The 26231-nt window shown below is 42.5% G+C and overlaps 2 protein-coding genes and 1 pseudogene across 3 annotated transcripts in view; 2 read left to right on the top strand and 1 right to left on the bottom strand.

Moving 5' to 3' along the window:
* The window catches only part of plcxd2 (phosphatidylinositol-specific phospholipase C, X domain containing 2), a 36718-nt gene extending 32379 nt beyond the window's left edge, over nt 1-4339 (bottom strand). Inside the window, 1 exon segment of the mRNA XM_078559563.1 lies at nt 4268-4339. Within this exon segment, the coding sequence (XP_078415689.1) occupies nt 4268-4339 (72 nt within the window).
* Nucleotides 4340-7494: 3155 nt separating this feature from the next.
* Nucleotides 7495-26231, top strand: part of LOC144691462 (MICOS complex subunit MIC26-like) — a 34194-nt gene continuing 15457 nt past the window's right edge. The window contains exons 1-3 of one of the 2 annotated variants that reach the window (XM_078559565.1): nt 7495-7615; nt 16730-16831; nt 19175-19294. In XM_078559565.1, coding sequence (XP_078415691.1) covers nt 7613-7615; nt 16730-16831; nt 19175-19294 — 225 coding nt within the window. In that variant the 5' untranslated portion in view covers nt 7495-7612. Of the gene's footprint in view, nt 7616-12631; nt 12653-16729; nt 16832-19174; nt 19295-26231 lie in introns of those variants that run through there. The other variant, XM_078559566.1, reaches the window with a different exon arrangement.
* Nucleotides 18041-18583, top strand: LOC144691463 (peroxiredoxin-1 pseudogene; annotated as a pseudogene).

The raw sequence follows: 26231 nt of genomic DNA, 5'->3' as shown, positions 1-26231 counted from the left end.
AAGCTTCATTGGGTTGATTTCTGGGATGAAGGGGTTGAATTATGAGGAAAGCTTGAGCAGATTGGGCCTATACTCACAGGAGTTCAGAAGAATGAGAATGATTTTATTGAAATAAGATCATTTAAGATTCTAAGGGTAGATGCTGAGAGGATGTTTCCCCTCATGAGGGAATTTAGAACTAGGGCATACAGTTTAAAAATAAAGGTCTCCCATTTAAGATAGAGATGAGGAGGAATTTCCTATCTCAGAGGGTCTTTAATCTTAGAAATTCTCTTCCACAGAGAGTAGTAGAAGCTGGGGCTTTGAATATATTCAAGGATGAGTTAGACAGATTATTGATCGACAAGGGAGTCAAGGGTTATGGGAGACAGACAGGAAAGTGGAGTTAAGCCCACAATCAGATCAGCCATGATCATATTGAAAGATGGAGTAGGGGCCAAATGGCCTACTCCTGCTCCTATTTCTTAAGTTCTTATGAGCTGCCTTCTTGAACCACTGCAGTCCATGTGGTGTAGGTACACCCACACAGTGCTATTAGGAAAGGAGTTCCAGGATTTTGACCTAATGATGATGATGGAGCATCAGCCACGGCTCACCTGCTGGCACTCTTATCTTTGAGTCAGAAAGTTGTCCATGTCTCACTCCAAAGACTTGATAACAAGAATCTAGGGTGACTCTCCAGTGCAGCACTGAGAGGGTGCTGCATGCACAGTTGGAGATGCCCTCTCTCGGATGACATTAAGCCAAGGCCCTGTTTGCTGTCTCGGGGGAACATAAAAGCTTCAATGGCACTATATTGAAGAAGAGCAGGGGGGTTATACCCAGTAGAAAAGCAAAATACTGCAGATGATAGAAAAAGAGTTAACGTTTCAGGTCAATGACCCTCCAATGTCCTGGCCAAATTTAATCCTGAACCAACATCACTAAATCAGACTATCTAATAATGATCACATTACTGTTCATGGGAGTTTGCCTGTGCAAATTGGCTGCTACATTACATCAGTGATGACACTTCAAAACACTTCATTGGATATAAAGTGCTTTGAAATGTTCTGATGTCATAAAATGGTGCATTATAATCACAAGTTTTGAACGTCTTGGTTGACCAATCATATTGAATTTTTTTGAGGGGGTAGCAGAGAGAGTAGACAACGGTAATTCAGTAGATGTAATTTATCTGGATTTTCAAAAGGCCTTCAATAAGGTGTACCAGAATAGACTAATGAATAAGTTCAGGGAATGTGGGGACAGAATGGATTCTGTTCTGTTGAAGAGTCATACGGACTCGAAACATTAACCGTGTTCCTCTCCGCAGATGCTGTCAGACCTTCTGAGTTTTTCCAGCTATTTTTGTTTTTGTGGTAGAATGGATTGCTAGCTGGTATAAATACAAAAGCGGAGAGTGGGAGTGAAGGGTGGTCACTTGGTCATACAGAACTTTGTCTTGTTGATAAAAGAGACAGGCTGTCGCTTTGACTACGTCTCTTTTTTTCAGCAATACTAAAGTGTAGTTATTCAGAAGGTGGGAAGTGGTGTTCCACAAGGATCCGTGCTGGGATCACTGCTGTTCACGGTTTACATTAACGATTTGGACTTTGGAATCAAAAACATAATTTCTAAATTTGTGAATGACATTAAACTGGGGGACGAAGAGTGGGGTTGGGGGATAATCAATGCACTGAAACAAATCACAGGAAGACATTAATGAACTCACAGGGTGGGCAAATAATTGGCAAACGAAGTTCAACACAGATAAATGTGAGGGAGTACATTTTGGTGTTTTTTTCTTCATTCTTTCACGGGATGTGAATGTCGCTGGCAAGGCTGTGAACTGTGTGACTTGCTAGGCCATTTCAGAGGGCAGTGAAGAGTCAACCACATTGCTGCGGGTCTGGAGTCACATGTAGGCCAGACCGGGTAAGATCGGCAGATTTCCTTCCCTAAAGGGCATTAGTGAACCAGATGGGTTTTTATAATAATCGATAATAGTTGTCATGGTCACCATTACTGAGACTAGCTGTATATTTTAAATTTATAATTGAATTTAAATTCCGCCAGCTGCCGTCATGGGATTTGAACTCATTTTCCCAGAGCATTAGCCTGGGCTGCTGGGTTACTAGACCAGTGATGTTATCACTATGCCACTGTCTCCTCAGGCTGGTAGGAAGAATAGGGAGGTCACTTATTACTTGGAGGGTGCCAGTCTAGGTGGGGTAGAGGAACAGAGGGGTCTGGAGTACAAATACACCAATCACTAAAAGCTGCACAACAGGTCATCAAGGTCATAAAAAAAAGAAAATCAAGCATTAGGCTTTCTTTCTAGAGGGATAGAATTGAAAAGTTGGGAAACCTGTACTGAATCTTGATTAGACCACACAGAGTGCAGTGTACGGTTCTGGTCGTCATATAATAAAAAGGATATAGAGGCACTGGAGACGGTGCGGAAAAGGATGATCCCTGAAATGCGTGGATATAATAGGAAAGGATTGACCTTTGATTCACCGAGAAATCCAATGGGAATTCTGAGGAAAGTTCTTTACCCAGAGAGTGGTGAGAATGTGGAACTCGCTACCACAGGGAGTGGTTAAAGTGAATAGTAAAGATACATTTAAAGGGAAGCTAGATGAGCACATGAGGGTGAAGGGGAATAGCTTTGAGTCTTGTTGCAGCTGCACCATCCAGGGAAGTGGTGAGTATTTGATCATACTCCTGACTTGACCCTTGTAAGTGGTGAGTAGGCAGTCAGGCTGATATCAAATGAAAGCATTGGGCCAGCAGAACAGACAAGTGGCAGATGGAATATAACACAGAGAAGTGTGAGTGATGCATTTTGGCAAAAAGAATAGGGAGGGACAATATAGACTAAATGGCACAGTTCTAAAGAGTGTGCAAGGCAGAGGGACCCGGGATTCATGTGCATAGATCTAGGAAAAAACCAATGAAATTTGGAAATGAAAGGTACCAGTAAAACCTGTCTGAACTGGTCTGGAATACCTTAAAAAGGAACGCCAGTATTACTGATGCTGATATTACTGATTTTTACTGGGAATTGAAAATATTGAACTGGTTTTTCCTTCTGGGCGACATATTGAGAGAATGGTTAACAAAACATATGGGATCTTGGACTTCATAAATAAAGGCATTGAGTACAAAAGCGGGGAAGTTATGCTGACCCTGCATAAAGCTCTGGGTAGGTCACAATTAGTGTATTTCAACCAGCTTTGGTCAGCACTCTTTAGGAGACTTACCAGAATCGCTCCAGGAATGAGGTGATTTTCATTACAAAGTTAGGTTGGAGAAGCTGGGTTTGTTCTCCTTGGAACTAAGAGGATTGAGGGGAGATTTGATAGAGGTGATGACAGGTTTAGGCAAGATCGACAAAGAAAAGCTGTTCCCCTTTGGCTGATAGTACAAGGACTGGGGACATAGAGTTAAGAATTTGGTTGAGAGATGCCTGAGACCATGCCGGGGGGAACCATGAGGAAAAACTTTTTAACGCAGCGAGTGACAATGACCTGGAACTTGCTGCCTACAAGGGAGAAGGAAGCGGAAGTGGTGAACGATTTCAAAAGAAAATTGGATGGGCACTTGAGGGAAATAAACTTCCAGGGCTACGGGGATAGTGCGGGTCAATGGGACTGAGAGGATTGCTCTAGGGAGCCAGCATGGACTTGTTGGGCTGATTGGCTTCTTTCTGTCCTTTGATGACTTTGAGCGGTCAGGAAGTGAGCCACTCATCAGAGTACCCAGGCTTCCCTGCTGTTGTAGCCACATGGCTGGCCCAGTTAAGTGGGAGAAACCAAGATAGTGATGGTCAGGTAGTCAGGAATGGTGTTACTGTTGAAGGTCAGGGAGTGGTGGCCATTACTTGGCACTTAATTGGCACAAACGCTACCTGCCACATGTCAGGCCGAGGTTTTGTCGTTCAGTTCCTGCTGTAAGCTGACAGGACCAGTTGCAACGTGGCTTTCAGCGATTTACTAGCAAATTTATAATGTTTTTTGTGAAGACAAGGCTTTCAGGAAATTCGGAAAGAGAATGGGGGAGATGAAGGAAAGAAGCTAAATATGAGAAATAAATGGCTGGGACAGACATGTGCTTTGTTGTGGAGCAGACAAAGGGAGACAGATGAACAGGAAAGAAATGGAGGGGTAGACAGCTGTAGCCATTGTGAGGAATTTAGCCATCCCAGACTAATTCATGGTGAAACTATGACACTTGCCGCTGATCTTGTCAGCAAAGATCTAGTGATGTCTATGGATTTCACCTTCCCCAACATTAATTTGAATCTGGCAACACGCCAAGAAGATCTCCAGGTGTCTGTTAGCAGTAACATCATCAAGCAGGGTAAGGAGCCAATCGCATTGAAGAATGCTCACAGACAGCAAACCTGGAAGTAAAATATGCTAATTATCATTTACTTTTATAGATTTTACAGAAGGAAAGATTGGGACATGTTTGTTAGAAATTGAAATGTCATAAACAAATTCATTTTTAATTGTATTTAAAAACAAATGCTTGGAAGTACAGAACTTGAATCTTGCTGAAAAGAGAGACATGTTGTCTCAGACTCATCAGGACAAATGCAAGAATGCCAAATTTCAAATGATCACAACAATTTGTTAGTGTAGCTATTAGCGCACCATCTACAAGGGTCAAGTCAGGAGTATGACTGAATACTCACCTGGATGGAATTAGCCTGGGAATTTTTATCAATCTGTTAAAATGTAAAATTAATTTTACAGAGAGGTTATTCAGCAGGAAATATGTCTCACTACACATTAAAAACCCAGTTACAGCTCATTAACAAGATAGGGATTTTTCCGTAGTTTTAACCATCGATATTAGAGTGTAAAAATACTTTTTGTCAGGTCAGTGATTTATAATTGATTTTAATCAATGGCGACTTCAACAGGGCACCCGCTGGAGAAGCATAGAATCACTGACGGCAACCTCTGGACTTATATGGTTAACTGCTCCCTCTCTCCCCTCCACATACTGTCCCCTCCCCCTCTAACACCTCCCTCTCTCCGTTCCCCTTCTCTCCCTTCCCTCCCCCTCTCTCCCCACCCCTCCCCCTCTCTCCCCACCCCTCCCCCTCACTCCCCTCCCCATCTCCCGTCCCCTCCGCTCCAGACTCTCTCTCCCCCTTTTACCACCGTTTTCTCATCCATCCTTTCCACTCTCCCTCATTCTCTCTCCATGTCTGCTCCACTGGCCATCCTTTCAACCTGTCTCCTCACATGTCTCCTCACTTCCCCTCTCCTCTCTCTCTCACCAACTCTCAGCCGCGCCTCCACTTTCCCTCTCCCCTTGTCATACTCCCCTACTCGCTCTCTAACTCACACTCTCTATCCTACACTCTCAGTATCCCACACTCTCACTCTTTCTCTTGCACTCTTTCTTTCACTCACTCTATCACACACACTCTCTATCTCATACTCTCTCTATCCCACTCTCTCTCTCTCACACACACTCTCTCTATCCCACACTCTCTCTATCCCACAGACTCTATTCCACACACGCTATCTCTCTCACTATCCCACACATTCTCTCAATCTCAGACTCTCTCACTATCCCACACTATATCCCACTCTCAATCTCACACTCTCAATATCCCACACACGCTCTCTCTATCTCATACTCTCTCTATCCTATACTCTCTCACCCACACTCTCTATCCCACACTCTCTCTATTCCACAGACTCTATCCCACACACACTCTCTCTCTATTCCACACTCTCTATCCCACACACACTCTCTTTCTCAATTTCAGACTCCCTCGCTATCTCACACTCTATCCCACACTCTCAATCTCACACACTCTCAATATCCCACACACTCTATCTCATACTCTATCCTATAGTCTCTCTCACACACACGCTCTATTGCATGCTCTCTATCCCATACTCTCTCTCTCACACACCCACTCTCTATCCCACACTCTCTCTATCCCACACTCTCTCTATCCCACACTCTCTCTTTCACACACCCACTCTCTATCCCACACTCTCTCTATCCCACACTCTCAATATCCCACACTCTCTATCTCATGCTCTCTCTATCCCATACTCTCTCTCTCACACACCCACTCTCTATCCCACAGACTCTATCCCACACATACTCTCTCTCTCTCTCACTATCCCATTCTCGCTCTCACTATCCCACACTCTCACTATCCCACACTCTCTCTATCCCACACTCTCTCTCTCACACACCCACTCTCTATCCCACACTCTCTCTATCCCACACTCTCAATATCCCACACTCTCTCTATCCCACACTCTCTCTCTCACACACCCACTCTCTATCCCACAGACTCTATCCCACACATACTCTCTCTCTCTCTCACTATCCCATTCTCGCTCTCACTATCCCACACTCTCACTATCCCACACTCTCTCTATCCCACACTCTCTCTATCCCACACTCTCAATATCCCACACTCTCTCTATCCCACACTCTCTCTCTCACACACCCACTCTCTATCCCACAGACTCTATCCCACACATACTCTCTCTCTCTCACTATCCCATTCTCGCTCTCTCTATCCCACACTCTTACTATCCCACACTCTCTCTATCCCACACTCTCTCTCTCACACACCCACTCTCTATCCCACACTCTCTCTATCCCACACTCTCTCTCTCACACACCCACTCTCTATCTCATGCTCTCTCTATCCCACACTCTCTCTCTCACACACCCACTCTCTATCCCACAGACTCTATCCCACACATACTCTCTCTCTCTCTCACTATCCCATTCTCGCTCTCTCTATCCCACACTCTTACTATCCCACACTCTCTCTATCCCACACTCTCTCTCTCACACACCCACTCTCTATCCCACACTCTCTCTATCCCACACTCTCTCTCTCACACACCCACTCTCTATCTCATGCTCTCTCTATCCCACACTCTCTCTCTCACACACCCACTCTCTATCCCACAGACTCTATCCCACACATACTCTCTCTCTCTCTCACTATCCCATTCTCGCTCTCTCTATCCCACACTCTCACTATCCCACACTCTCTCTATCCCACACTCTCTCTCTCACACACCCACTCTCTATCCCACACTCTCTCTATCCCACACTCTCAATATCCCACACTCTCAATATCCCACACTCTCTCTATCCCACACTCTCTCTCACACACACTCTCTCTATCCCACACTCTCTCTATCCCACACTCTCAATATCCCACACTCTCTCTATCCCACACTCTCTCTCTCACACACCCACTCTCTATCCCACAGACTCTATCCCACACATACTCTCTCTCTCTCTCACTATCCCATTCTCGCTCTCTCTATCTCAGACTCTTACACACTCTCTCACTATCCTCCATTCTCTCTATCCCACACACTCTGTGCCACTTTCTCCCGTTCTCTCCCTGTCACACACCCTGGATCTCTCTCTCTCTCTCTCTCGATCCACCACTCTCCCAGTGTTTCCCATTCTCTCTCTCTCAGCCTCTTCCCTTCAGTACTTCCGGTATTTTGACTTTTTTTTCTCGTCTTTGGGCCCGTGGCGGCCACTGTCGATTAGATCCCAGAGTTCACTACTGCCCAGGACGTATCGCCAGAGGACAGAGAGAACATACAGTATGGTGAGAGAGTGATACACCAATATATAGATACAGTATGGTGAGAGTGATACACCAATATATAGATACAGTATGGTGAGAGTGATACACCAATATATAGATACAGTATGGTGAGAGTGATACACCAATATATAGATACAGTATGGTGAGAGTGATACACCAATATATAGATACAGTATGGTGAGAGTGATACACCAATATACAGATACAGTATGGTGAGAGTGATACACCAATATATAGATACAGTATGGTGAGAGTGATACACCAATATATAGATACAGTATGGTGAGAGTGATACACCAATATACAGATACAGTATGGTGAGAGTGATACACCAATATATAGATACAGTATGGTGAGAGAGTGTTACACCAATATACAGATACAGTATGGTGAGAGAGTGTTACACCAATATACAGATACAGTATGGTGAGAGAGTGATACACCAATATATAGATACAGTATGGTGAGAGTGATACACCAATATATAGATACAGTATGGTGAGAGAGTGATACACCAATATACAGATACAGTATGGTGAGAGAGTGTTACACCAATATATAGATACAGTATGGTGAGAGAGTGTTACACCAATATACAGATACAGTATGGTGAGAGAGTGTTACACCAATATACAGATACAGTATGGTGAGAGTGATACACCAATATATAGATACAGTATGGTGAGAGAGTGATACACCAATATACAGATACAGTATGGTGAGAGAGTGATACACCAATATATAGATACAGTATGGTGAGAGAGTGTTACACCAATATACAGATACAGTATGGTGAGAGAGTGATACACCAATATACAGATACAGTATGGTGAGAGAGTGTTACACCAATATACAGATACAGTATGGTGAGAGAGTGTTACACCAATATACAGATACAGTATGGTGAGAGTGATACACCAATATATAGATACAGTATGGTGAGAGTGATACACCAATATATAGATACAGTATGGTGAGAGAGTGTTACACCAATATACAGATACAGTATGGTGAGAGAGTGTTACACCAATATACAGATACAGTATGGTGAGAGTGATACACCAATATATAGATACAGTATGGTGAGAGAGTGTTACACCAATATACAGATACAGTATGGTGAGAGTGATACACCAATATATAGATACAGTATGGTGAGAGAGTGTTACACCAATATACAGATACAGTATGGTGAGAGAGTGTTACACCAATATACAGATACAGTATGGTGAGAGTGATACACCAATATATAGATACAGTATGGTGAGAGAGTGTTACACCAATATACAGATACAGTATGGTGAGAGAGTGTTACACCAATATACAGATACAGTATGGTGAGAGAGTGATACACCAATATACAGATACAGTATGGTGAGAGAGTGTTACACCAATATACAGATACAGTATGGTGAGAGAGTGTTACACCAATATACAGATACAGTATGGTGAGAGAGTGTTACACCAATATACAGATACAGTATGGTGAGAGAGTGTTACACCAATATATAGATACAGTATGGTGAGAGAGTGATACGCCAATATACAGATACAGTATGGTGAGAGAGTGATACACCAATATATAGATACAGTATGGTGAGAGAGTGATACACCAATATATAGATACAGTATGGTGAGAGAGTGATACACCAATATATAGATACAGTATGGTGAGAGAGTGATACACCAATATATAGATACAGTATGGTGAGAGAGTGATACACCAATATATAGATACAGTATGGTGAGAGAGTGATACACCAATATACAGATACAGTATGGTGAGAGAGTGATACACCAATATATAGATACAGTATGGTGAGAGAGTGATACACCAATATACAGATACAGTATGGTGAGAGAATGATACACCAATATATAGATACAGTATGGTGAGAGAGTGATACACCAATATATAGATACAGTATGGTGAGAGAGTGATACACCAATATACAGATACAGTATGGTGAGAGAGTGATACACCAATATATAGATACAGTATGGTGAGAGAGTGATACACCAATATACAGATACAGTATGGTGAGAGAGTGATACACCAATATATAGATACAGTATGGTGAGAGAGTGATACACCAATATACAGATACAGTATGGTGAGAGAGTGTTACACCAATATACAGATACAGTATGGTGAGAGAGTGTTACACCAATATACAGATACAGTATGGTGAGAGAGTGATACACCAATATACAGATACAGTATGGTGAGAGAGTGATACACCAATATACAGATACAGTATGGTGAGAGAGTGATACACCAATATACAGATACAGTATGGTGAGAGAGTGATACACCAATATACAGATACAGTATGGTGAGAGAGTGATACACCAATATACAGATACAGTATGGTGAGAGAGTGATACACCAATATACAGATACAGTATGGTGAGAGAGTGATACACCAATATACAGATACAGTATGGTGAGAGAGTGATACACCAATATACAGATACAGTATGGTGAGAGAGTGATACACCAATATACAGATACAGTATGGTGAGTGAGTGTTACACCAATATATAGATACAGTATGGTGAGAGAGTGATACACCAATATACAGATACAGTATGGTGAGAGAGTGATACACCAATATACAGATACAGTATGGTGAGAGAGTGATACACCAATATATAGATACAGTATGGTGAGAGAGTGATACACCAATATATAGATACAGTATGGTGAGAGAGTGATACACCAATATACAGATACAGTATGGTGAGAGAGTGTTACACCAATATACAGATACAGTATGGTGAGAGAGTGATACACCAATATACAGATACAGTATGGTGAGAGAGTGATACACCAATATACAGATACAGTATGGTGAGAGAGTGTTACACCAATATACAGATACAGTATGGTGAGAGAGTGATACACCAATATATAGATACAGTATGGTGAGAGAGTGTTACACCAATATACAGATACAGTATGGTGAGAGAGTGATACACCAATATATAGATACAGTATGGTGAGAGAGTGTTACACCAATATACAGATACAGTATGGTGAGAGAGTGTTACACCAATATACAGATACAGTATGGTGAGAGAGTGTTACACCAATATACAGATACAGTATGGTGAGAGAGTGATACACCAATATACAGATACAGTATGGTGAGAGAGTGATACACCAATATATAGATACAGTATGGTGAGAGAGTGATACACCAATATACAGATACAGTATGGTGAGAGAGTGATACACCAATATATAGATACAGTATGGTGAGAGAGTGATACACCAATATATAGATACAGTATGGTGAGAGAGTGATACACCAATATACAGATACAGTATGGTGAGAGAGTGATACACCAATATACAGATACAGTATGGTGAGAGAGTGATACACCAATATACAGATACAGTATGGTGAGAGAGTGATACACCAATATATAGATACAGTATGGTGAGAGAGTGATACACCAAAATATAGATACAGTATGGTGAGAGAGTGATACACCAAAATATAGATACAGTATGGTGAGAGAGTGATACACCAATATATAGATACAGTATGGTGAGAGAGTGATACACCAATATATAGATACAGTATGGTGAGAGAGTGATACACCAATATACAGATACAGTATGGTGAGAGAGTGATACACCAATATACAGATACAGTATGGTGAGAGAGTGATACACCAATATACAGATACAGTATGGTGAGAGAGTGATACACCAATATACAGATACAGTATGGTGAGAGAGTGATACACCAATATACAGATACAGTATGGTGAGAGAGTGTTACACCAATATACAGATACAGTATGGTGAGAGAGTGATACACCAATATATAGATACAGTATGGTGAGAGAGTGATACACCAATATACAGATACAGTATGGTGAGAGAGTGTTACACCAATATACAGATACAGTATGGTGAGAGAGTGTTACACCAATATACAGATACAGTATGGTGAGAGAGTGTTACACCAATATATAGATACAGTATGGTGAGAGAGTGTTACACCAATATACAGATACAGTATGGTGAGAGAGTGTTACACCAATATACAGATACAGTATGGTGAGAGAGTGATACACCAATATACAGATACAGTATGGTGAGAGAGTGATACACCAATATATAGATACAGTATGGTGAGAGAGTGTTACACCAATATATAGATACAGTATGGTGAGAGAGTGATACACCAATATATAGATACAGTATGGTGAGAGAGTGTTACACCAATATACAGATACAGTATGGTGAGAGAGTGATACACCAATATACAGATACAGTATGGTGAGAGAGTGTTACATCAATATACAGATACAGTATGGTGAGAGAGTGTTACACCAATATACAGATACAGTATGGTGAGAGAGTGATACACCAATATATAGATACAGTATGGTGAGAGAGTGTTACACCAATATACAGATACAGTATGGTGAGAGAGTGATACACCAATATACAGATACAGTATGGTGAGAGAGTATTACATCAATATACAGATACAGTATGGTGAGAGAGTGTTACACCAATATACAGATACAGTATGGTGAGAGAGTGTTACACCAATATACAGATACAGTATGGTGAGAGAGTGTTACACCAATATACAGATACAGTATGGTGAGAGAGTGATACACCAATATATAGATACAGTATGGTGAGAGAGTGTTACACCAATATACAGATACAGTATGGTGAGAGAGTGTTACACCAATATACAGATACAGTATGGTGAGAGAGTGTTACACCAATATACAGATACAGTATGGTGAGAGAGTGATACACCAATATATAGATACAGTATGGTGAGAAGGTGATACACCAATATATAGATACAGTATGGTGAGAGAGTGTTACACCAATATATAGATACAGTATGGTGAGAGAGTGATACGCCAATATATAGATACAGTATGGTGAGAGAGTGTTACATCAATATATAGATACAGTATGGTGAGAGAGTGATACACCAATATATAGATACAGTATGGTGAGAGAGTGATACATCAATATATAGATACAGTATGGTGAGAGAGTGATACATCAATATACAGATACAGTATGGTGAGAGAGTGATACACCAATATACAGATACAGTATGGTGAGAGAGTGATACACCAATATACAGATACAGTATGGTGAGAGAGTGATACACCAATATATAGATACAGTATGGTGAGAGAGTGATACACCAATATACAGATACAGTATTGTGAGAGAGTGATACACCAATATATAGATACAGTATGGTGAGAGAGTGATACACCAATATATAGATACAGTATGGTGAGAGAGTGATACACCAATATACAGATACAGTATGGTGAGAGAGTGATACACCAATATACAGATACAGTATGGTGAGAGAGTGATACACCAATATATAGATACAGTATGGTGAGAGAGTGTTACACCAATATACAGATACAGTATGGTGAGAGAGTGATACACCAATATATAGATACAGTATGGTGAGAGAGTGTTACACCAATATACAGATACAGTATGGTGAGAGAGTGTTACACCAATATACAGATACAGTATGGTGAGAGAGTGTTACACCAATATACAGATACAGTATGGTGAGAGAGTGATACACCAATATACAGATACAGTATGGTGAGAGAGTGATACACCAATATATAGATACAGTATGGTGAGAGAGTGATACACCAATATACAGATACAGTATGGTGAGAGAGTGATACACCAATATATAGATACAGTATGGTGAGAGAGTGATACACCAATATATAGATACAGTATGGTGAGAGAGTGATACACCAATATACAGATACAGTATGGTGAGAGAGTGATACACCAATATACAGATACAGTATGGTGAGAGAGTGATACACCAATATACAGATACAGTATGGTGAGAGAGTGATACACCAATATATAGATACAGTATGGTGAGAGAGTGATACACCAAAATATAGATACAGTATGGTGAGAGAGTGATACACCAAAATATAGATACAGTATGGTGAGAGAGTGATACACCAATATATAGATACAGTATGGTGAGAGAGTGATACACCAATATATAGATACAGTATGGTGAGAGAGTGATACACCAATATACAGATACAGTATGGTGAGAGAGTGATACACCAATATACAGATACAGTATGGTGAGAGAGTGATACACCAATATACAGATACAGTATGGTGAGAGAGTGATACACCAATATACAGATACAGTATGGTGAGAGAGTGATACACCAATATACAGATACAGTATGGTGAGAGAGTGATACACCAATATACAGATACAGTATGGTGAGAGAGTGATACACCAATATACAGATACAGTATGGTGAGAGAGTGATACACCAATGTACAGATACAGTATGGTGAGAGAGTGTTACACCAATATACAGATACAGTATGGTGAGAGAGTGATACACCAATATATAGATACAGTATGGTGAGAGAGTGATACACCAATATACAGATACAGTATGGTGAGAGAGTGTTACACCAATATACAGATACAGTATGGTGAGAGAGTGTTACACCAATATACAGATACAGTATGGTGAGAGAGTGTTACACCAATATATAGATACAGTATGGTGAGAGAGTGTTACACCAATATACAGATACAGTATGGTGAGAGAGTGTTACACCAATATACAGATACAGTATGGTGAGAGAGTGATACACCAATATATAGATACAGTATGGTGAGAGAGTGTTACACCAATATATAGATACAGTATGGTGAGAGAGTGATACACCAATATATAGATACAGTATGGTGAGAGAGTGTTACACCAATATACAGATACAGTATGGTGAGAGAGTGATACACCAATATACAGATACAGTATGGTGAGAGAGTGTTACATCAATATACAGATACAGTATGGTGAGAGAGTGTTACACCAATATACAGATACAGTATGGTGAGAGAGTGATACACCAATATATAGATACAGTATGGTGAGAGAGTGTTACACCAATATACAGATACAGTATGGTGAGAGAGTGATACACCAATATACAGATACAGTATGGTGAGAGAGTGTTACATCAATATACAGATACAGTATGGTGAGAGAGTGTTACACCAATATACAGATACAGTATGGTGAGAGAGTGTTACACCAATATACAGATACAGTATGGTGAGAGAGTGTTACACCAATATACAGATACAGTATGGTGAGAGAGTGATACACCAATATATAGATACAGTATGGTGAGAGAGTGTTACACCAATATACAGATACAGTATGGTGAGAGAGTGTTACACCAATATACAGATACAGTATGGTGAGAGAGTGTTACACCAATATACAGATACAGTATGGTGAGAGAGTGATACACCAATATACAGATACAGTATGGTGAGAGAGTGATACACCAATATATAGATACAGTATGGTGAGAGAGTGATACACCAATATACAGATACAGTATTGTGAGAGAGTGATACACCAATATATAGATACAGTATGGTGAGAGAGTGATACACCAATATATAGATACAGTATGGTGAGAGAGTGATACACCAATATACAGATACAGTATGGTGAGAGAGTGATACACCAATATACAGATACAGTATGGTGAGAGAGTGATACATCAATATACGGATACAGTATGGTGAGAGAATGATACATCAATATACAAATACAGTATGGTGAGAGAGTGATACACCAATATATAGATACAGTATGGTGAGAGTGATACACCAATATACAGATACAGTATGGTGAGAGAGTGATACATCAATATACGGATACAGTATGGTGAGAGAGTGATACATCAATATACGGATACAGTATGGTGAGAGAGTGATACATCAATATACGGATACAGTATGGTGAGAGAGTGATACATCAATATACGGATACAGTATGGTGAGAGAATGATACACCAATATATAGATACAGTATGGTGAGAGAGTGATACACCAATATATAGATACAGTATGGTGAGAGTGATACACCAATATACAGATACAGTATGGTGAGAGAGTGATACATCAATATACGGATACAGTATGGTGAGAGAGTGATACATCAATATACGGATACAGTATGGTGAGAGAGTGATACATTAATATACGGATACAGTATGGTGAGAGAGCGATACATCAAAATACGGATACAGTATGGTGAGAGAATGATACATCAATATATAGATACAGTATGGTGAGAGAATGATACACCAATATATAGATACAGTATGGTGAGAGTGATACACCAATATACAGATACAGTATGGTGAGTGAGTGATACATCAATATACAGATACAGTATGGTGAGAGAGTGATACATCAATATATGGATACAGTATGGTGAGAAAGTGATACATTAATATACGGATACAGTATGGTGAGAGAGTGATACATCAATATACGGATACAGTATGGTGAGAGTGTGATACATCAATGTAGCTTGGTGGGCGAGGGTTATGTTTAATGATGATTCAGAACAATAACTCAGAAGTAGATTTCATATATCAACATGGTGCGTGGGAGATATGACACAACATGTACAACAGCCTCACAAGTTAATTCATAGTTACACTGTGAGAATGATCAGTATAATTCTCATGCAGATACAGTCTGTCTGTGTTATTCAGTGGGAAAGAATTCATTGGTGGCATGCGTGGTGTGGCGGCTGCCATACAGGCTAGGTAGTTGTGGTTTCGATCCCTGACCTTAGTCAGTTTGGACCTTGAAGGATAACCAAGAGCACATTAGTTGAGGCGGTACCATAGTCTCATCCCTTCTCAATGATGTCCGTGGCCTTTTGTGTAAGACTTGCATTTGAGAATATTTTGACTTAATATCCAGGTTCCTAACCCAGCAGATCTTCAATAGGGTGTGAGAGGAGACTGGGAATCTGTGAGAAAAAGGCTAGACAAAGAAAATATTGTGGGAGGGAGTGGGGTGTTTCTTATTGGTGGCTGGGACCATCTAAATGTTACTTTATTACATCTACTGTTTTGATAAAGAGCAGGGTGATCATTTAAAGGACAGGTGCGGCAGGAGGTCACCTCCACAAGTGGTTATTGATGATTTAAGGAGTGATTGCACAATGTTCAGGCCAATCAGTGCATTAACCCTGTGCTTTCCCTTGCAGGTTGTTGGACTGGTGGCATCCCGTGGAAGCCTGGCTCTGCTTTCAGTGCCAGTCTTTGCACAGAGTGACAAACAAGAGAAAGCGCTTCTCAAGATTGACCAAGTAAATGTGCTTGTGTTGTTATTAAATGCATTCGTTCCTTATCCAACTTAGTTAGGAAACTGGATATTTAACTTGTGTTGGTGAAAGCATCACAGGAATTTGAATATCACCTCAACATCTCCCTCAGGAACATCCCATAGCACTTTGTACCACAAGGATCATTAATGTCAATCATCAGAATGTCACCCCTGTTAAATAAGACCAAAGTTCTCATTGGTATCTGATTCTGTATTTATCTTGCTTTAAGTTCAACTTCCCTAATTTTCCAGGCTTCACCATTGGTAACTAAGCTATGCTTTTACCTGCTTAGACCCTAAACTCACTCGAACTCTCCACTTTGCCACCTCTCTCTCCTTTAAAATGCCCCATAAAACCTACCTGATTAAGCTTTTGGTCATTTGACCGTATATCACCATGTATGGCTCAGTATCAGGTTTTATATGGTAATGCTCCCACAAAACTCCTTGGTGTTAATGTCGTGACAATTACGTTGTTAAGGTTTGTTAATGTCAATTATATTGTTATGGTTAAGAGAAACAGGTGATGGGTATTAATTGTATTTGTGGACATATAAATAGGGGTTGGCTGGGACACTGAGTTGAGCGGCAAGAGTGCTGTGAGGCTGAACAAGTCAATAAATTCTATCAGTAAAGAAAAACTCTGTGTTTTGGTTTCAGCTTCACCGAGCGCTTGAATTCTATTAACATTTGGGATGCTTTACTGCATTAACAGTGCTATATAATTGCAAGTTGTTGCTGTTAATCCATATTAAATCAATCTGAATAATATCCATTCGGAAATTATTCTGCCAACAGCCAGAGTATAGGGAGGGAATCCTCAGGAAGACCATATTAGGGAAGCCATGAGTCGGTTTTTTTCCCAAATCGGAGGCTAGGAGATAAACTAGTCCCAGACCCTCCTCTGATCCCAAGTCCCTATTTGAGCCGGCCTGATGCCCTCATGTTGCTCTGAATGCTTGCCCTTCTCCCCTGTCATGTCCCATACCGAGTACACATGCCTTCTCACTCCTCGACCTTTCTCCCTCTCGCAGCATCGCAGCTCCCGGTCACACCCATCCTCAGTTGATACTCATAGAATAAATCATTACAGATAAATACCTCCTAACTTGACTCACACCCTGTGTCACTACGTGTCTCTTTACATGTGCTCAAATAACCATCCAATTAATGCCCTCCACCTGTATATACTTAATCTCAACTGATACAATTTGAGCAACTCAAACTGTCTAAATAGAGAGGAAAATATGTAGTCTTCTTTTTCTACCCACCTGATTTTTCCTATGTGTGTCCAACTGAGATCTTCGCTTTTAGTGATCGTGTAGAAGAGTTCAACAAAATTAATTGTGAAGTAATTGCTGCTTCTACAGACTCCCATTTTGCTCATTTGGCTTGGATCAACACGCCAAGGAAGCAAGGAGGACTTGGTCCAACAAAAGTCCCTTTAGTGTCAGACCTCCGTCATACAATCTGTGTAGATCATGGTATCTTAAAAGACGATGAAGGTGTTGCTTTCCAAGGTTTGTCCATCATTGATAATACTGGTGTCCTATGTCAGATCATGATCAACGATCTGCCTGTTGGGCGTTCAGTGGATGAGGTCATGAGGCTGGTTTAAGCATTCCAATTTACAGATGAGCATGGTGAAGTTTGCCCTGCTAATTGGAAACCTGGTGCTGACACCATCACACCTGATGTAGAAAAGAGCAAGAATTACTTTGCGAAACAGAAATAGCTTCCAGTTCATTTATGGTTCATTGTAATCAATATAGGATATTAATCTGTTAATTGTGTGGCTGAAATAAAGAGTGGTTTTTAGTGAGCAGGTATTTTGCTGCTGTTTGCTGAGACCAAAACTGATAGGTATGAGGGTGCATTTTATGCATTGAAGCTCTCTGCACAGAGCCTTGCTTGATGAGACATGGATCGGAGATTTGGCATGGAGATGAATCTGCCCAATTTGTGTGCTCCTGGTTTTCCAGTGATTAATTTCAATCGCTGGAAAATCAAGAGGCCGTGGATTGGGTGTGCTTATCGCTGTGTCTGATTTTCCAATTGTTGGCCTTGTGGAATGAAGCAAAGTCCAGGAGCAAAGTCTTGCAAAGTTTACCCTGTGTCTGACAAAATCGGATCCAACTTGTGTATTAGTTCTAATGAATGTTCTCTTCTGTAGTTAAAATGCTCCAGTGTTTTCATAGGTGTTGGAGCATAGTAATGACTTTGAATAAACCAGTGCTGTTTGAGTAAAATTCATTGCATATTTTGTGCATTTGTCAGTGAAAAAATTAAGTTTGGAAAAAAAAATCTCTCCATCCTTGGTTTGCAGTTGTCACTTTATACGACCCCAGCTGAAAATTATCGATTTGTGGAGGCAAAGCCAAGCCTGCTGGAAGAGAGGATCTCTGAGCTCCGAAAATTAGCTGGACCATATACCACTGGGCTCCAGGTATTGCAGATTTCTCACACTCTATCTTCTGTGAGCGAGCTTGAAATTCTATGAAGCCACTGCCTATCTCTGAGTCCAGCTCACATTTTCTGCCCTGGTTGGTTCTTCCAGGGATGGGAATGACAATTGCAGTTTTATTCTGAAAAAAAACACTTTTGGGGACATTGGATGTTTCTTGTTTGATGATAATTTTTTGGGATAGTCAAGAATTTGTTTTAATATGGGCTGCTACCATTATTCCTTGGACTCAGAGGTAATGTTATGCACGGATCCAGATCCCACTGAATAAGGCGTTCACTCCAAATGGTGGTTTCGCTAAGGAGTTCCTGAATCCAAGCATTATAACTTTAACTGAGGAGATGGTGGCGTAATGGTAATGTCACTAGACTAGTAATCTAGAGGCTAACAATCTGGGTGTATGGGTTCAAATCTCATGAAGGCAGCCGGTGAAGTTTAAATTTAATTAATAAATTTAGAGCTAAAAGCTAGACTCAGTAATGGTGAGGATGACAACTATCACTAATTGTTGTAAAAACCCATCTGGTTCACTAATGCCCTTTAGGGAAGGAAATCTGCCGTCCTTACCCTGTCTGGCCTACATGTGACTCACAGTAACTATCGTCTGAAATGGCCTAGTAAGCCTCTCAGTTTAAGAGCAGTTCGGGATGGGCAGCAGATGCTGGTCTTGTCAGTGACACCCACATCCCCTAGAAGAATAAATGTTAGAAAAACTTTTGAGAACTCTTGTTTTGCTTTTCTTTGGTTTGACAATGGCCAAACACATAAAATAGACATCCTCATAACTAACTCGCTGTTTGATAAAATGGCCTTTCTCCTTTGACGTTCTAATGAATATGCTCACTGTCAAATACTGTAACACTAATCCCTTCCTTAACTTCATGATCAATGTCAATGGACAGAAGGAAAAGATATTGCAGCTGCTAATTCGAGAGCAGGTTGTGAAGAGCTGGTGAGTTCTTTCTCACTAAGATTGAGACCAACATTTAGCTGCCTCTGCTGTTTGACCCCCTTCCTCCTGCCATCCCCATTCCATCTCCTCCATCGCCCTGAATCTGAACCTGTCAAGTATCTACGCCAGCTCCTTCCAGTCCCTTCTCAACTCAACTCACCCGTGAGACTCTCGTGCCACTCCCTCAGTTCCACTCCCATTGATCACTCAGCTTCCCTCTGTGAACCTCCCCACCACTATCCATGCCAGCTGAAATGGTTCTCTCTTCTCAAGCACTGCCCCCACCCTTTCAAAACCAGTGTCGTCACCACCTCCCCAAGTATGTGTCACCCTGGATGGAATTTAATCCAGCCCGTAGCAGTGGGAGCAATGGTGGCTGAGCCCACCTAATTGTGGGCGAGGCCCCATGTCAACCTCCCAGCAGCAACACAACTGTCCCCGATTGCTGGGAGGGCGGAAGGGGCTGGAGTGGGATTCCTGGCTGCCACCGGGGAGATGTCAGATAGACTCATTAATGAGCCAATTGACACCCAGTTTCCCTGAGCCCACTGCAATTCAATGGTGGCCCAGGGATTGAATGGAGGCTGCACAGCTTTCCCACGACTCCTGAAGGCTGCGCCCTGCAAACCCTATCAGGTTTGCCAGTGGCCTCTGAGGGGAGCTCCGTCATCATCAGGCATTCTGTGCCCGGTCAGGAGCTGTGCATCAGGAGGGCCGGGGGCACTCAAAGCCTCCCCCTTGCTCCCGGCCCACTCCCTTGTCCGCAACCCCCACCCCACGATCTCCATCCCAATCTCACATACCTTTGGCCTGAGGCCCCTTGGTTATCCTGGACCTCTGGTGGATGCATTGCCAGCAGCTGCCATTGCTTCTGGGGGCGCTGACGTCTAGGAGGAGCTGCCGGCCTATGATTGGCCAGCAACTCTCAGCGGGCAGGATTTACACTGCTAGGGTCCTAACTCCCAGGGAAGGCCCGATAGTGGCCGCTTAAGTGCCTGAAGGTCAGACATTCCCCACGGAACTGACGGGCGTTTCCTGGCAGTTCTCCGACCGGTAGGTGAGACCCCCACTGGGCTGATTAAATCCGACCTCTCCAAGATCCTTGAATGTGTTTTTGATTTGTGCTTGCATCTCTATAGAGTTCTACATTTGAGCTCTGCAGTCAGGTATCCACTTCTGCTGCAGCTCTGAAACAGTCCTAGCTGAAGCCAGGAATGATATCCTGTGAGAATGGGATCATGGTGCATGCCCCTTCCTCATCCTCCTGGACCTTGCTTCAGCCTTCGACATTGTCAATCGCACCATCTCTTTCCAAAGCCTCCTTTCATTGGCCAGCTCAGTGGTAGGTTCCTCATTTGGCTCCACTCTTACTTATCCAACCAGAGCCAGAACTTCTCCAGCAATGGCTTCTCTTCCTTCCCACATACCACCCCCCCCTCCCGCCCCGCCAACCCTACCACCATCACCCCAATGATTCCTCCTTGGTCCCTGCTCTTCCTTATCGACATGCTAGCCCTTTGAAGACATTAGCTTCAGACAAAGGGTCAGCTTCCACATGTACTACTCTCCTGCTTCCTCAACCCTATTCCCATTAAACTGCTGACCACCCAGCTTCCCTTGCTGCTTTCCATCTGAGACAATATTGTTAATGATTCTCTCTTCAGGTACTGTCTCTTTTTCCTTCAAATCTGTCGGCATCATCTGCTGCTGAAAATCTCATAGACTTGACTATTCCAACACACTCCTGGCTGTTCTCCCACATTGTACACTCTGTAAACTTGAGGTCATCCAAAACTCTGCTGTCTGTGGCCTAACTCTCACCAAATCCCATTCCCCAATCACCCCTGTGCTCTCTAATCTCCACTGTACCTGGTCAAGCAATGTCTTGATTTTAAAAGTCTCATTCTTTTTTTCCACTCCCTCCATGGCCTCGTCCCTCTTTATCTCAGTAATCTCCTCCAGCTTCACAACTCTCTGAGAGATCTGCACTCATCTAATTCTGGCCTCTTGTGCATCCCCAATTTTAATTGCTCCTCCATTGGTGGCCGTGCCTACAGCTGCCTGGGCCCCAAGGTCCGGAATTCCCTCCTAACTCTCTCAGCCTCTCTACCTCACTTTCCTAAGACACTCATTAAAATCTACCTCTTTGACCAGGCTTTTGAAAACCTGGCCTGTTAGCTCCTGACGTGGCTTGGTGCCATTCCTTAAGTTGTAACACTGTGAAGCATCTTGGGACTTTTTTTTTACATTAAAAGTAGTTTATAAGTATAAGTTGTGTTGTCATCGCTCCTCAAACTATCGTCCTATCTCCAACCTCCTTTTGCTCTCCAAAGTGCTTGATCATGTTGTCACCTTTCAAATCCGTGCCCATCTTTCCCAGAACTCCAAGCTTGAATCCCTCCAATCAGGTTCCGGCCCCTGTCACAGTACAGAAATAGCTCTTATCTGAGTCACAAGTGACATCCTCTGTGACTGAGACAGGGTAAACTTTTCCTCTTCCTTCTTCTTGATCTGTCTGCAGCCTTTGACCACACCATCCCCCTCCAACCCCTCTCCACTGTCACCCAGCTGGGTGGGACTGCTTGCACCTGGTTCCATTCTTATCTGTCTAATCGTAGCCAGAGAATTACTTGCAATGGCTTCTCTTCGCACTCCTGCACCATTGGTTACCTCTGGTGTTCCGCAGGGCTCTATCCTTGGCCCCCCTCCTATTTTTCATCTAAATACTCCCATTTAGTGACATAAACCGACAACACAGCATTAGTTTTCACATGTACACTGATGACTCCCAGCTCTACCTCACCACCACCTCTCTCGACTCCTCCTCTGTCTAAATTCTGACTGCTTCTCCAATATCCAGTACTGGATCAGCAGAAATTTCCTCTGATTAAATATTGGAAAGACTGAAGCCATTGTTTTTGATTCTTGCTCCAAACCCCATTCCCTAACTACTGACTTCATCCCTCTCTCTGCATGAGACCAAACCAGATAGCTTACAACATTGGCTGTCATATTTGATCACCTTTTCGAGCCATCACAAAGACCACCTATTTCCACCTCCTTAACATCACTCGACTTCGCCCGTGTCCAGCTCACCAGCTGCTGAAACCCTCATTCAGTCCCTTCATTACCTTAATTTCCTCATTTTTTTTAGCCCTTTTTTAATTCACCCACAGGATGTGGGTGTTGCTGGCTGGGCCAGCATTTATTGCCCATCCCTAATTGCCCTTGAGAAGGTGATGGTGAGCTGCCTTCTTGAACTGCTGCAGTCCATGTGGTGTAGGAATACCCACAGTGCTATTAGAGAGGGAGTTCCAGGATTTTGACCCAGCAACAGTGAAGGAACAGAGATATATTTCCAAGTCAGGATGGTGAGTGGCTCAGAAGGGAACTTCCAGGTGGCGGTGTTCCCATGTACCTGCTGCCTTTGTCCTTCCAGATGGTAGTGGTCATGGGTTTGGAAGGTGCTGTCTAAGGTGCCTCAGTAAGTTCCTGCAGTGTATCTCGTAGATGGTACACACTACTGCTACTGTGCGTCGATGTTGGAGGGAGTGAATGCTTGTGGATGGGGTGCCAATCGAGCAGGTTGCTTTATCCTGGATGGTGTCAAGCTTCTTGAGTGCTGTTGGAGCTGCACTCATCCAGGCAAGTGGAGATTATTCAATTACATTCCTGACTTGGGCCTTGTAGATGGTGGACAGGCTTTGGGGAGTCAGGAGGTGAGTTACTTGCTGCAGGATTCCTAGCCTCTGACCTGCTGTTGTAGCCACAGTATTTATATGGCGAGTCCAGTTCAGTTTCTGGTCAATGGTAACCCACAGGATGTTGATAGTGGGGGATTCAGTGATGATAGTGCCATTGAATGTCAAGGAGAGATGGTTAGATTCCCTCTTGTTGGAGTGGTCATTGCCTGGCACTTGTGTAGCGTGAATGTTACTTGCCACTTGTCAGCCCAAGCCTGGATATTGTCCAGGTCTTGCTGCATTCGGACATGGACTGCTTCAGTATCTGGGGAGTCGCGAATGGTGCTGAACATTGTGCAATCAGCATCGAACATCCCCACTTCTGACCTTATGATGGAAGGAAAGTCATTGACGTAGCAGCTGAAGATGGTTGGGCCTAAGACACTACCCTGAGGATGTCCTGCAGTAAAGTCCTGGAACTGAGATGATTGACATCCAACAACCACAACCATCTTCATTGTGTTAGGTATGACTCCAACCAGTGGAGAGTTTCCCCTGATTCCCATTGACTCCAGTTTTGCTAGGGTTCCTTGATGCCACACTCGGTCAAATGTTGGTTACCCTTGATTTCTGGTGTGTAATTTGGGTCTTCTACTGTGAAGACAGACACAAAATATTTGTTCACTGTCTCTGTCATTTCCTTGTTCCCCATGTTAATTTCTCCTGTCTCTGATTGTAAGGGACCAACATTTACTTTAGCTTCTCTCTTCCTCTTTGTATACTTACAGAAGCTCTTATAAAAGCATCAGATGAGTCACGGATGTAGCGGGGGAGAGAGTGGATAAGGGGAGTAAAATAAAGAGATAAGAAGTACTCAGTTCAGTGGGGCAGGAACAGGCTGAAATGATGAGTCTACCTGGACAGTCCTGTTTGTGGGTTTTGGGAAGGAGGTAGAAGCGGGCTGTTCAGTGTTGAGGGACTATGAGGTTGGAGACTGCGGAAGGAAGATCTCCAGAGGAGATGAGGTCAGTGACAGTCCTGGAAACAATGGCTTGATGCTTGATGGTGGGGTCACAGTTCAGGGATGTGTAGGAGGAAGTGTCTGAGAATTGGCATTCAGCCTCTGAAAGGTGGAAGTTGCTACATCAGACCCCCCTTGTCAGTGGGTTTGATAATTTCAGGGTTATACCTGAGAGAATGGAGTGCAGCAAGTTCGGACAGAGACAGATTAGAGTGAGTGAGGGGAGCAGGGGAATGGAAAGAGCCAATATCACAATAGCAATACTAAAAAAAAAGGTCAAGAGAGGGTAATAGGTTAGAGGGAGGGGTCCAGGTGGAAGGAGAATATCGGAGTCGGGTGAAAGTGTCTGCTGACCGGGGGAAGACTCCTGGCTAAAGAAGTGGACGTGGAGGTGAAGGCAATGGAAGAAGAGTTCAACATCATGCTGAGTACAAAATTCATTGAGATGGGGGAGTAAGGGGGTAAAGCTGAGTGCTTTGCTGAGGACAGATCATTCAGGGTCAGAAAGGGGAAGTTTAGAGGGTATTGTGAATATGACATGAGGTGAGATTAGACGAAGGGATGGGGTCAGAGGGAAGTGAAGGGGAAGAAAGATCTGGAGGGGTGTTGGTCCCCACGAGTTGTTGAAGTTTGCAACCTTTAACACCTGTAAGGAAGAGAGAATTTTTTTTGTTAAAGCATCAGAGAAGACAATGTTTGAAGTGAAACTGCGGAGCAGGACAGCTTTGAGATAGAGTGAGTCGGTGCTGTTGAAGTTAGAGGTCGAGTGTGTTCATGTAGCAGCGCATGGCACTGGGTGTGGATCTCAGGGTATGGTGAGAACAGAAGAGTGTTGAATGTCCAGGAGATACATGTAATCATGGGTGGATCTGAAAGATGAAGGGTGAGTCTCAGTGCAATCCATGTGGAATAAGTCAGAGCCGGAGATGGTTACTGAGAAGAAAGATGTGAAAATGGGAAATAAAAACAGAAAGTGCTGGAGAAACTCAGCAGGTCTGGCAGCATCTGTGGAGAGAGAGACAGAGTTAACGTTTCCAGTCCATGTGACTCTTCTTCAGAGCTCAAAACGTTAACTGTATTTCACTCTCCACAGATGCTATCAGATCTGCTGAGTTTTTTCAGCATTCTCTGTCTTTATTTCGGATTTCCAGCATTAACAGTATTTTGCTTTTATTTTGATGTGAAAATTGGTTTTGGTCGATGCCTGATCAAATAGAAAAAGGGAAATAGAAAGCAATAATGGTGAAGAAGGAATTGAAATTC

Source organism: Cetorhinus maximus, chromosome 16 (genome assembly GCF_964194155.1).
Source record: "Cetorhinus maximus chromosome 16, sCetMax3.hap1.1, whole genome shotgun sequence".
In the NCBI taxonomy this organism is placed as follows: Eukaryota; Metazoa; Chordata; class Chondrichthyes; order Lamniformes; family Cetorhinidae; genus Cetorhinus; species Cetorhinus maximus.
Note: the sequence above shows the minus strand (reverse complement) of the source record. Positions and strands in the feature narration are given on the sequence as shown.